Genomic DNA, 12,924 nt, shown 5'->3' with positions numbered 1-12,924 from the left:
CCAGCATCCATCTGAACACAGTGGTTCCAAACCGACAGTAACTCAGTCCCAGGGGATCTCATACCTTCTTCTGCATGCATTGCACACACGTGGCCCTCAGACATGCATGCTGGCGAAAGCATTCATACACATAAAATTTAAAAAGGAAAAAAAAATTTAAGAGATAATCCTGGGTAATGAGGTCCTGTTTAACAATAAAAAACAAAAGGATACCATCTATTAATATTTGCAGCAAGAGGTGAACCTGAAAGACATGCTGGATCACGAAGGCTCTAGCTTTCTGCTCAATGACAGCGCTTGCATGGGGTTACTTGTAAAACGCGTAATTGTGGGAAAAGAAATGAGGCCAGCAAATCAAGAAGGAGAGTTGACTATCAGGGAGGCGTAGAAACACCTCAGTGGTGGGGCAGTTTCATAGGTGTAAGTTTCTGAAACGTTTACTATATCTAGATTGACATTAATGGTTTGTGTTGACAACTTTCCCACTCTTTAGGGTCTTACTGTGGAGATACACGTCCATTCCTACCTCAGTGGAAGAGTCGGGAAGGAAAGAGAAAGGAAAGAGCATCTCACTGCTGTGCTTGGAGGGTTTGCAGAAGACACTCAGTGCTGTACAACAGTTCTACCAGCCCAGGATCCAGCAGTTTCTCAGGGCTCTGGGTAGGCATTACAGTGCCATGAATAACTTTCTTTGCTTTCTCCAGAACCAGACCCTTTTGAGTCTACTTGTTCACCTACTAGAGCACGCCTGAGAAGGGCCTAGGGCTGCTGAGGGTGACATCTAGTGGATTCAGGATCTGAGAAGGACCTAGGGCTGCCAAGGGTGACATCTAGTGGATTCAGGATCTGCACTTAACTGCAAATATTGACAGCATTAAGAAAGCCGGGCATGGTGGTGCACGCCTTTAACAGTACTTGGGAGTCAGAGGCAGGTGGATCTCTGTGAATTTGAAGCCAGCCTGGTCTACAGAGTGAGTTCTAGGACAAGCAAGAGCTACATAATAAAGAGGCCCTGTCTCAGTCCCCACAAAAAGAAAGTGAAATTTAGGAACATTTAAATCAGCCTCCAGACTATTTTTTTAATTCTAAAATTTTAGCTATCCCTAGGCGTGATGATTCAGACCTGTAATCCCAGTACTTGGAAGCTAAGTCAGGATCACAAGTTCGAGGCCAGACATGGCTCATAATGAGTATCTGGACTGTGAAACCCAGTCTCAAAATAATATAATTCTAACTATTAGTTCCCTCCAAAGTTGGGGTATGGTATGGTACATGCATAAAAACGTAGCACTCAAGGGGGAAAGGCAGGAAGAGAACCACAAATTTGAGACTGCATAATAATTTCTAGGGTGGCAGAGGCTATAGAGTGAGACCCTACCAAAAAACAAGTGTGTGTATTACATATGTTGTTTTTTTAAAATAATTTTTATTTGTATTTTATGTACATTGATAATTCTCCCTGCATGTATGTCTGTGTGAGGATGTCAGCTTCCTTGAACAGGAGTTAAAGACAGTTGTGAGCTGTCATGTGGGTGCTGGGACTTGAACCTAGGCCCTCTGGAAGAGCAGCCAGCACTCCCAACCACTGAGTTTTTTTTTTTTATTAAAAACAAACAAAAAAGTGCCTGGGCCTGGAGAAGTGGCTCAACAGTTAAGAACACTTGCTGCTTTTCCAGAGGACGTGGATTTGATTTCTAGCACTCTCATGGTGGCTCACAGCCCACTGTTAACTCCAGTTCCAAGGGGATCTGGAACTCCCTTCCCAGTTACATGGGTACTGCACACACGTGGTGCACAGATACACATGCAGGCTACATATCCATACACATAAAATTAAAATAAAGGAAAAAATTCTATGTAGTAGGAGGCCGCTTGTTTGTTCCAAGCTGCTCAACCCTGAAATAACCACACAGAAACTGTATTAATATTAATGGGCCACTGCTTGGCCCATTAGCTCTAGCTTCTTATTAGCTAACTTTTACATCATAATTTAACCCATTTCTATCAATCTGTGTATTGCCATGTGGCTTATTGGGTAAAGTTCCATCCATTGTCTGTCTCTGGCGGGCTACATGGCTTCTCCTGACTCTGCCTTCTTTCTCCCAGCATCCAGTTTAGTTTTCCCTGCCTAGCTCTGTTCTGCTCTGCTATAGGTCAAAAGCAGTTTCTTTATTCATTAACCAATAAAAGCAACACATAGACAGAAGGACCTCCCACACCAATTCTAAGTAAAAAGAGGGCTGAGAACACAGCTTAGTTGGCAGACGCCTTGCCTAGCACATATGAGGACCTAGGTTCAATCCCTGGTACCAAAGTACAGGGTGGTGTGGGGGCCGAAAAAGAGCTGTTATCCCAGCATTCAGGAAGCCGAGACGGAGATCACAGGTTCAGGTCTTACATAGGACGTTCCAGGCTGGGTTGGGTTATTACTTTGACCTTGTCTCAACAAAAACAAAGTAACAAAAACTCAAGCCAGTTTGAAAAAAGATAGGATTCTTTCCATGTCCAGATGTCACAGGCACAGAAGAAGAGGGAGAAGAAGCAGGCGTCACTGTCACTCAGAGAGCTACATTCCAGATCCGGCAGTTTCAGGTGAGAAGCCTGGGGAAGTGGTTGTGTTAGCCTCTTCCGGGAGGAGTCAGACAGGAAGTACCAGGCGGCTCTTAGATGTTGGGAAGGCTCCAGTGAGGATCCAACAGGCAGAACTCAGGGCCTCTGAGAATCCTTTCTAAGGTGATAGAAAGAGAGAAACCAGCTCTCGGGGCAACTTTTTTGGTTTGATTGTATGGTATAATTTGGCCTTGTCCAACTGATACCTGGACTGGAAAACGGAAGCCTGTGAAGTTTCTTACCTGTAACTGTCCATGTATCAGTGTGTTTCATGGCCAGGGTTTTTTGGGGGTTTTTTTGTTTTGTTTTTTCGAGACAGGGTTTCTCTGTATGTTTGGAACCTATCCTGGAACTAGCTCTTGTAGACCAGGCTGGCCTCAAACTCACAGAGATCCACCTGCCTCTGCCTCCTGAGTGCTGCGATTAAAGGCGTGCACTACCACCGCCCAGTGACCAGGGTTTCTTTAACAGATGATGGTTAACGTTCCTGCTGTTCCCAGGACTTGTTACTGGAACACTGACAGGAACAGAAGAGGTAAAGCACTCCTGTAGGCAGCTCCACTGTGGTCAGGAAGACTGCTGAGCGGACACTCAAATCAGACTGATTCCACTGTGGGCACAGGCGTCCGGGAAGCTGAGTTTGGGGTTTGGTCTAGCCATAAGGTCAGAGGCTGAGCTCCGGCTCCAAGCAGATGAGAACCACCAGAGACTAGTTTGTTCCCCGTGTGTACTTCAGGGAGTAAGACAAGAGCCGGCCCTGGTTTTCAAGAGAACGCTCAGTCTGTAGTTGAAACAGAAAACTGAATCTCAACTCCAGGTTTCTTTCCCGATTTTTATCCCCTTGGGATTACATAGCTTTGAATCCTTCTGTTCCAGCCGTGAGACTTTCTGGGTAGATGTCTCTTCTCTGGTACAAAATGTCTGCTCCCATCTGTGTACATCCACTCCTTTTGCAGAGGTCCCTGTTGAACTTGCTGAGCAGTGAAGAGGAGGATTTTAACAGCAAAGAGGCCTTGCTGCTCATCGCGATCCTCTCCACCTTGTCCAGGCTGCTGGAGCCCTCCTCTGCTCAGGTAGCAACCGTGCTTGTTGAGTCCCTGTTAGGACCCCTCAGAAGACAAGAACCGTGTCATATAAAAGCATACACCTAGGGCTGAGGTGACTGCTCGGTAGGACCTGTGCTTACCTGTACACAGCCCTCCGTCTGGTCCCCAGACACAAGTCTGGTGTGACAGTGCATGCCTGTCACAAAGAAAGACCGCACACTCGGGGCTGGCCTTGGCTACATAGCAAGCTGGAGGCCAGCCTACTTCAAAAAAAATCAAACAAAAGTATCCCTCTAACCATCCTTTTGAAGGAGCTGTAGGGTGTGTCTTTTCCTCTACATTGTTTCTGTCAGAGCATTTGCAGCCAGTGAAAGTCAAGAGCATACTGGCTTCGTTTGTTCATCAACTACAAACGCTGTTTATATCAGACAGGTTTGTCTTTGGTGCCCTCAGCCCTTTCAACATGGTAACACGGTTCTTTCTCAGTCCTGTGCTGAAATGATGGAGCTTTAATCATGAAGGTAGCTGAAGTTCAACGTTTGGATTTCATAGGGAAAAAGCAAAGTTTGAGGAGAATTTAGCAAATGATATGCCGTCGAGTGTGACCACAGTCCCAAAGTAGAAATACCTGAGGAGATGGATTGTACGTATATATGTGTTAGGTGTGTGTACATATAGATTGCCCTTCCATATGAGCGTTCACACGTAAAAAGAATGAGAGAAGGGCCGTTTTGGTTGATCTCTTCAACAGTAGTATCTCCACAGGGCAGTAAAGGATGCCATAGGAGCTAGCAATCCATCCATATCTACCCTGTCCTATGAAGCTCTCGGAGGCAAGGCTTGTCGTGTGGGCTCTTGCCCCCAGGAACTGCTGTTCCCTGAGAGACTGTCACCTGTGGCCATGGGGCGTTTGAGATTGGAGGGCAGATGCTAATGTCCTAGATCCAGGTTAGCCTGGGAAAGGTTCCCTGCCTCTTTCCCAGCTATAGTTCACCCATACTGAAACAGCTTCATTTGGTTTTTGTTTGTTTGTTTGTTTGTATGCAGTGTTCTGCCTGCAGGCCAGAAGAGGGCACCAGGTCTCACTACGGATGGTTGTGAGCCACCATGTGGTTGCTAGGAATTCAACTCAGGACCTCTGGAAGAGCAGTCAGTGCTCTTAACCTTTGAGCCATCTCTCCAGCCCTTGTTTTTTATAGAGAGGGAAAAAAACTGGGAAAGGAACAGAATTGTGTGGTTGCGGGAGTTTGAGATAAAGTGAGTTTTGGGAAGACTGACGGATGGAAAATATTTAATCTGCTTTTCACCAACACCCCTTCCATTTCGCTTCAGATTGTGTCTTTATTTTTTTTTTTATGTTTTTGTTTGTTTTTGAGACAGGGTGCCATGTAACCCAGTCTGGCCTTGAACTTGCTATGTTGCTAAGGATAACTCCTGGTTAGTTTTTTGTCAACTTGACACAAACTAGAGTCATCTGGAAAGAGGGAAACTTAAGCGAGGGGCTGTCCCCAGGCAGGTCTGTGAGGGCATGTTCTTGGTTAGTGAGTGGTGAGTGTGAGCCCATGTGCACTCTATAGGTAATGCCATCGCTGGGTGCGTCCTGGGTTCTGTAAGAAAGCCAGCTGAGCAAGGCCATGGGGAGCAAGCCAGTGAGCAGCACCCCTCCATAGTCTTTGCCTCGATTCCTGTCTCCAGACTCCTGCTTTGAGTTCCTGTCCTGATTTCCCTCCCTGCCCACCTGTGGGCTGTTAAACCAAAGCAAAACAAACAAACAAAAAAAACCCTTTCCTCCTTGAGTTGCCTTCAGTCAGAATGTTTTCTACAGCAAAAGAAACCAAAATAGAACTTGTTGAAGGAGATCCCCCACCCTAACACAGCAGGGGCTCTCTCCCCAATCCCAGATTAGGCACAAACCACACCCAAACACCTGTTCTCACAGATATTTATTAGGCAGGAAAGAAAAATTAAAGTGGCTGCTTTCTGGCTCAGAAAAACAGCAAATGACCTTGCAGATGTAATGGGGGGGCGGGCTCTGTTACAACGGGCCAGAATGTGGTGTGGTAAAGGAGACAGAGGATGAGGAGACGGGAAAGGGGCGGGGATGTTTGTCCCAAAGGGACAAAGGACCTGCCTCTGGGTAGAGGAGATGGACATAGGAAAACAGCAGTTTAGAAAGGTAAGCAGGGGCGGAGGAACCCCATGTTAGGATGAGGTGTTTAATTTTAATTGGGCATATTAATAAGGTAAACCAAAGGGGGCTTCTGATAGCTGAACTTTGGTAGTCAGCTTCAGGAGGAGGGAGTGGCCAAATAAGGGACTAGACCTTGGTGGCTGGCTTCAGGAATGTGACCTAATGGTTTAGCAAGGCGAGGGAACGACCTGCCACAGCCACATGCTGGAGTGAGCCAGTGTCCCTTCACGGCTTCCTGCCTCCACTCCCAGGTGCTAGTGTTACAGGCATGCATCAGAAGCACCCTTAACAATTGATCTACCTCCCTAGTTCCTACCAATTTTTTTCTGTTATCGATAACTTTAATTGCATTCTGAGTGGGTAATGAAGTTGGGTAGTTTGAAAACGAGGCGTTGTAACAATGTTATCATCACTAGTCTCGCCTACTCATCCCTCCGTGTGTTCTTCTTAAATAAGCAAACAACTTAATCTTGCCTGGGTCTTTCAAGATTTTCCTATGGAAGCAAATACAAAGGTAGGTTCTTAGGTCAGACCCCACCACTGTCACCACAGCAGAGCGCCTCTGCGTCCCGGTTTCTTCACTAACACGGGGTTCTGGAGGTCCTTTAGTGTCAGTTCCTAAAGACCTTTAGTTATTGGCCTTTTCCCTGCCAACAAACCAAAACTGTAGTTGTCTGTACTTAATTAACTGTCCCTGCTTATCAGTGCCTTCGTGCCTGCGAGCCTGGTTCAGATTCCTGTTACCCCAAAACCTCACATCTCCTTCACCTACGAAAATTCTGTATGTGTGTTTCTTCCTCCTTTACTCTCTTCTCCCCCTTCTTTTCTGTTTTTATAGCCAAGATCTTCTCCCACACCTCTCTGTAGCCAGATGACCATTAAAATATCGAAAGTATCAGGACAGAGGATACGTAGCCCTGGACTACCGTGGTAGCAACAGAGGAGGCCGAGAGATGAGAACTCAGATCCAGATCTGAGGACATTTAGTCCTTGAGGACACAGACACTGAGTGTCCAGCCGCGTGCTGTGAGAAATGGCACAGCGTCTCATCTCGTTGGACTCATTTCTATGCCGTTCCGTAGCTGAATGAATCCAGGCACAGTCTTGGTAGGTGATTTGATTAGATCTAGAAAGGACTAAGGATTTTTCTGTTCTGACAAAATATGTTTAGTTTAGTTTTGTCTTTATTTAATAAAAAAGAAGACAGGGTCTGACTTTGTAGCCCTGGCTGGCCTAGAACTCAGTGTGTAGGTTGGGCTGGCCTTCAACTCACAGAGATCTGCCTGCTTCTGCCTCCCAAGTGCCACCGTACCCAGCACCGTTTTCTTTAACATCTGAAGGTCTTTTGTTTAGTTTATGCAGATGTTATCCTGGACGTCTAAGATCTGCAAAGAATACAGCCGGGGTGAGTTTCCTGCCTCCCTTCCTAACGGCTTTATACATAATCACCATCACCAAAACCTGTTAGAGAGGGGCTCCCTTTACAGCGTCACGAGCGTGGCCAGTCTGCAAAAGCCATAACAAGTGATTCACACTTCTTCCCTTCCCGCTCCTAGAGGATGCCTCGTTTTGTAAGAGTTTGATGAGCCTCTTCTTCAGCCTGCATGTCTTACATAAGAGTCCTGTCACCCTACTTCGTGACTTGTCCCAGGATATCCATGGGCAGCTGGGAGACATAGACCAGGTAGTGCAGCAAGTATAGTGTGACATCCTGTGTGGGGAGTAAGGTCAAGGCCATGGCTACTGGTCTTAGGTCTCGCCTCTTTTCCTTTCCAGGATATAGAGATAGAGAAGACAAACCACTTTGCAGTAGTGAATCTGAGAACAGCTGCCCCCACTGTCTGCGTGAGTGTTGATGTGATCGTGGCAAACAGCCCTTGCTGTCCCTTCCACCCAGCACCGTCTATCTAAAGAGTCTGCTACCGCGGCTTCTGTCCTCGGGCCTGGAAGGTCTCTGTGGGTGCGGCGCTTGCCATTGTCCCAGCAGTGTGAACCATGCCACACGTGCTTTTCTTTCCGCAGTTACTCGTTCTGAGTCAGGCCGAGAAAGTCCTAGAAGAAGTGGACTGGTTAATCGCCAAGATTAAGGGCTCAGTGAACCAAGAAACTCTATCTGATGAAGTGACTCCAGGTGGGGATTGTAGTGCCTACAAAGGCCACCAGAATAAATGTGAACTATTTCATGAAGGTGGAAGTTTGCTTTAATTCTCCTTACTGTTAACGAGAAGACTGAACTGCATCAATTTGATTCCTCTTCAGAAGACGCCTCGTCTCAAGCAGTCCCATCAAACCTTCTCATTGAGAAAGCCATCATCATGCAGCTGGGGACACTGGTTACGTTCTTCCATGAACTGGTGCAGACGGCCCTGCCATCAGGCAGCTGTGTGGACATTTTATTAAAGGACCTGTCCAAAATCTACAGCACCCTAACAGCGTTTGTCAAATACGTGAGTTTTTGGAAGATAATCTGGCCCGCACTACCCTCTGTGCCCATTGGCCAGGTGCAGAGTGCCTCAGAACACAGCTCTTGCCAACCGTTGGCACAGTTTCGTTTTCATTTGATCAGTAGTTAGTGGGGCTCACCCCAGGTCAGGGGAGGCATACTTTAAATCAGCGTTGTCTGGCATGATGGATTTCACCTCTGGTGGAGAATGGCCATACCCATTTCTGGTCCCCAGAGAATCCAGGTGGTGGGAACTGCGTAGTTTATGTTCTGTAAGTGATCTAGACTAAGTACTTAGGCAGATGACACAGCCCTCTCTGGAACGTGCATCTGCTGTTGTGCTCCAGCTGCTGAGCTGTGATGGAGACACTGGGAGCCTGTCTTCTTTACTAGCAACTTAAGAGGACAGATTTACTTCCTAGCTGTAAGAACTCCGCCTGAAGGAGTCTTAAAGCATTGAGCTGGTCAAGTCAGAAGCAAACCTGTTGTTGCCTGTTGTCTGGGAAGGGAAGCTGTGTGTCTGGCCGGGCTATGCATGTTCCCTTTCCTCTGTAGTCAGAGCAATGAGATGTGCTCCATGGCTGATGGGTAATCTAGGAATTCTTCGTTAGTGTCTGCAGGTGTGTCAGAGCTCCAGAGGAATTCCGAACACTGTGGAAAAGCTGGTGAGTTGAGAGCAGCTTTCCTAAGGGCGGGGGAATAGTTCATTGCCACAGTCACACCCATATCTTTCTCCTTTGGTACAGGTGAAGCTGTCCGGCTCTCATCTGACGCCCTTGTGTTACTCTTTCATTTCTTATGTACAAGTAAGTCATTTGGAGGCAAGAAAGAACTTAATGGAGGGCTGGCGCGATGAGTCAGTGGGTAAAGGGTGGAGCACTCTTGGGAAGGACCCGAGTTAGGTGTCCGGCACACACATCAGGTGGCTCACAATTGCTTGTAACTCTAGCTCCAGGAGGTCCGATGCTTCTGATTCTGACTCTTTTTAGGAGAAGGAATATGAGAATATTTAAAGAAAAATAAATAACCCAGTGAGCCCCAGACCCCTTTTCTTTCATACAGATTCTTAGGGATTGGAGATCTTTATTTTACTTTACGTATATGAATGTTCGCCTGCTTGTATGATATAGCCCAGGCTGGCTTTGAAATCCTGATCTTCCTGCTTCTCTCTCCCTGGGGATTATAGGAGTGCACAATCAGACCCAGCTCCCTACTGTGGACAAGCTATTTCCTTCTGCTCTTTTTCTCTCTTAATGCTTGCAGGAGTACCCTCTCAAACTTCTGATACTTTCATGTGGATGCCATTCCTTCAAATCTGTTTTATCTCCATAGGATATATCCATCCACTCTTAAACTGAAGTTTTGAATCTACCCCCTACCTCTTCAATTTTGCTTTTGAGACAGTTCTGTGTAGTGCAGGCTGGCCTTGAACTTGAGATCCACCTGCCTCAGCTCAAGTTCTGGGGTAATAAGCATACTGTCATACCCAGCTTCTTTCTCTCCCTCTCTTTTGAGACAGGGTTTTACTTGTAGCCCTGGCAAGCCTGGCATTCGCTACGTAGATGAGACCTTGAACTCATAAAGGATCCTCCTGCCTCTGCCTCCCCAGTGTTGGGGTTAAAGGTGCGTGCTACCATGCCCAGCTTTTTGTTGTTTTGTTTTTTGACAGGGTTTCTCTGTGTAACAGTTTTGCTGTCCTGGAACTCGCTTTGTAGACCAGACCGGCTCGAACTCACAGAGATCCGCCTTCCTCTGCCTCCCAAGTGCTGGGATTAAAGGCATGTGCCACCATGCCTGGCATATTATTCTTAATGTTTCTATAGTCACAGAAATTTCATAAAGTATCCTTAGACTGAGATAGCCTCCAAAAGGGGATCCCGGGATAACTACTCGTGTTCCCTCTCTCAAGAGTCTTGTTGGATCACTAGCATTTTAAAAGTTCCAACTGTATGTTCAATAGTGCTCCTCAAACCTATTAACAATCAAGTAACATGACTGGGCAGAATAGATATAGCTAGAAATAAGTTGTCAGACTCTTATCAACCTCCTTTACTATAATCCAAGTCCTGTTTTTTATTAGGATAGCTACCACGTAGCCCTTACCTATTATCGTTCTTCCTATGCGTCAGCTTCTGCCTTCAGTATACTTTACATCTGGGGAGTTGACTGAATGGCCGAGAGCAGACAGCTGGTAAAGGGCAGACTGAGACTTTCCCCAGCTAGTTTGATTCTACAGCACGGTCAGCACATTTTCTATAGTAGAGGGCCAAGTAGTGGCCCTTTCATGCCCACGGCTCTTTTGTTGTAAAAACAGCTCGAGTACATAAATAAATGTTCATGGCGCTGTTCCCTTTTTAAATGTGTGGACTAGATCTGCCTCATGGTTTGTGCATGGTTTGCCAGCCTCCTGCTCTAGAATCCTTCACTATTGGTTGACCTGGGAATTATACAGAGATGATGCATTCTGTGTACACTCACTCCCTTAGACCTTGATTGCAATAAAAAGCAGTGCTGCAAAACCCTTAGCATCTGCCTAAGGATGTTTCTGTCACAGATTTACTTTTTCCTGGCTGATAGTTTTGATCTTGTTCTAGTCAGTAATTCTAGGCAGTGCACAGGGTTTACTTGTAGTCTCTACAGGGTGCCCATGGGTACAAACCTGAGAAGATGGCTCAGTTCCCATGTGGTCAGGTGAAGTCTATCCATGGCTGCTTTCCTTTTCCCTTTCCTTAATAAGAGCCTCACACTCTACCCCATTTTCCAGGATTTTAACTTTCTCATACCAGTACCTCTGAAATCTTTCAGATCATAACACAAGGCTCTACCTGCCTGTGTCTCTCTCGTTTCCTGTGCTTCTAGGGCACTGTTTTCCTGTCCCTGCTCCTTCGCTGGGAGGCCGAGGCCCCTTTTGAAATGAAGGTTTCCTGTTTGACTGACTCTGGGTGGTTTGTCCGTCTCCCCTCACTTAGGTCTTATCTTTTGTCCTGTTAGTACTTTGTCATTGTCTGTTGTTTCAGGCAGGGTTTTACTATGTAGCTCTGGCTTTCCTGGAACTACATAGACCAGACTGGCCTCATTCAAGATCCCCCTGCCTCTGCCTCAAGTGCCAGGATTAAAGATGTGCACCATTACCAGGTTCCTCCTTTCTGTCCAGGAGCCTTACACACTAGGAATCTATAACTCAGGAAGTATCCCTGTGACCCTTTATACGCTTCCCAAGCAAGGTAACTATATTGTGCTAAGATTACCGCTAAGAAGACTTAGTATCTGTATAGCCGTTTAGACAGCTGCCCAGCAGGAAAGCGCCTGTTCCTGCTACCACCTTGACAGTGTCCATTTTAACTGTTGAAATGTGTGTGCTAGCTGAATACAATGGTTACCCTGCCCTCAAAGTCTACATGGTACCTCCAAGAGCACACCCCAGAGGAAGACATCCAGGAGCATCAGTATTTCTGTAGCTTGTAGTCTACAGAGGAGTTTGGAGAACGAGACAATGTTTCTGTTTTAGAATAAGAGGAATAACAACCTGAAGTGCACAGAGAAGGAGAAGGCCGCAGCGGGCACAATCATGGTAAGCTGCTTTACCTGGCTGTTCAGACAGTGGGCCTTAGTTGTTGGACAAAAATTGTTTTTAGGAAACGCAAGAGTGTAAGAGGTACCCTCTAAAGAGTCTAAGAATTACCCAGGCGGTAGTGGTAATGCCAGATCTGAGTTCAAGGATAGTTAAACAGAGATACCCTGTCTTGGGGGGGGGAGGTGGGGGCTAAGAATTGGTGAATGCGGGAAAGCTACTGTATTTTAGGAAATTTGGCTGTAACAGTTCCTTTTAGGATTGAGAAAGGCCCAGGTACAGGCCTGTCCTCACCACACTGTATTAAAGGGAAATACCGGAAATAACTAATGTCGGGAAGACCACTAAGTAAGTTGCCGTGTGTATTGTACAGGAAACACTGGACAGGTCTCTATATGCAGCTAGAAAGCTGCCTCTGAGGAATTTAAAAGTGGGATGGTGGCATCAGAATCAGTGGCTCATGCTGTGATCCCAGGATTCAGGAGGAAGCTACTAGGGGTGAAGAATGGGAGGCCAGCCTGAGTGACAGGATCCTCATTTGAGGGAACAATCCCAGCAATGTCAGAAAGACAGCACGTGCCAAAGTGGGTTTCAAGGATGTAAGTTTGAGGGGTACTACAGAAAAACTGCAAAAGCTATTGAACTTGAAATATAAATTTTAATGTCCTTTTGCCCTTAGGCCAAAGTTCTTCGTGAAACCAAGCCAATTCCTAACCTCGTGTTTGCCATTGAACAGTATGAAAAGTTTCTGATCCAGCTATCTAAAAAGTCCAAGGTAAAAATACCATTACAACTCCTTTCCTGTTGAAGGCCAGGGCAGGCAGCAACAGTGTTTGTCATTTCTGACCCGATGGACTCAAGGTCTTCCAGATACACACTGGAGTGTGTTGAGCTGTCCCTGAGTAAGTGCCCGTGTTCATAAGGCTGTCTGCCCCAGGTAAACCTGATGCAGCACATGAAGCTAAGTACTTCTCGGGACTTCAAGATCAAAGGCAACATTCTCGACATGGTTCTTCGAGAGGATGGAGAAGATGAAAGTGAAGAGGTCAGTGCCTACTTTTCA

The 12,924-nt window shown here is 46.4% G+C and overlaps 1 protein-coding gene across 3 annotated transcripts in view; it reads left to right on the top strand.

Moving 5' to 3' along the window:
- Positions 1 to 12,924, top strand: part of Fanci (FA complementation group I) — a 59,261-nt gene that overhangs the window by 45,169 nt on the left and 1,168 nt on the right. For all 3 annotated transcript variants that reach the window (XM_087901442.1, XM_087901441.1, XM_087901443.1), the window contains exons 25-37: positions 494 to 660; positions 2,510 to 2,592; positions 3,567 to 3,683; positions 7,201 to 7,252; positions 7,404 to 7,531; positions 7,624 to 7,692; positions 7,870 to 7,978; positions 8,107 to 8,294; positions 8,902 to 8,955; positions 9,037 to 9,096; positions 11,799 to 11,861; positions 12,541 to 12,636; positions 12,799 to 12,906. In XM_087901442.1, coding sequence (XP_087757568.1) covers positions 494 to 660; positions 2,510 to 2,592; positions 3,567 to 3,683; positions 7,201 to 7,252; positions 7,404 to 7,531; positions 7,624 to 7,692; positions 7,870 to 7,978; positions 8,107 to 8,294; positions 8,902 to 8,955; positions 9,037 to 9,096; positions 11,799 to 11,861; positions 12,541 to 12,636; positions 12,799 to 12,906 — 1,294 coding nt within the window. The remainder of the gene's footprint in view (positions 1 to 493; positions 661 to 2,509; positions 2,593 to 3,566; positions 3,684 to 7,200; positions 7,253 to 7,403; positions 7,532 to 7,623; positions 7,693 to 7,869; positions 7,979 to 8,106; positions 8,295 to 8,901; positions 8,956 to 9,036; positions 9,097 to 11,798; positions 11,862 to 12,540; positions 12,637 to 12,798; positions 12,907 to 12,924) is intronic.

Source organism: Myodes glareolus, chromosome 24 (assembly GCF_982192425.1).
Source record: "Myodes glareolus chromosome 24, mMyoGla1.1, whole genome shotgun sequence".
Lineage (NCBI taxonomy): Eukaryota > Metazoa > Chordata > Mammalia > Rodentia > Cricetidae > Myodes > Myodes glareolus.
The sequence above is the reverse complement of the archived record's forward strand: the minus strand, read 5'-3'. Positions and strand labels throughout refer to the sequence as shown.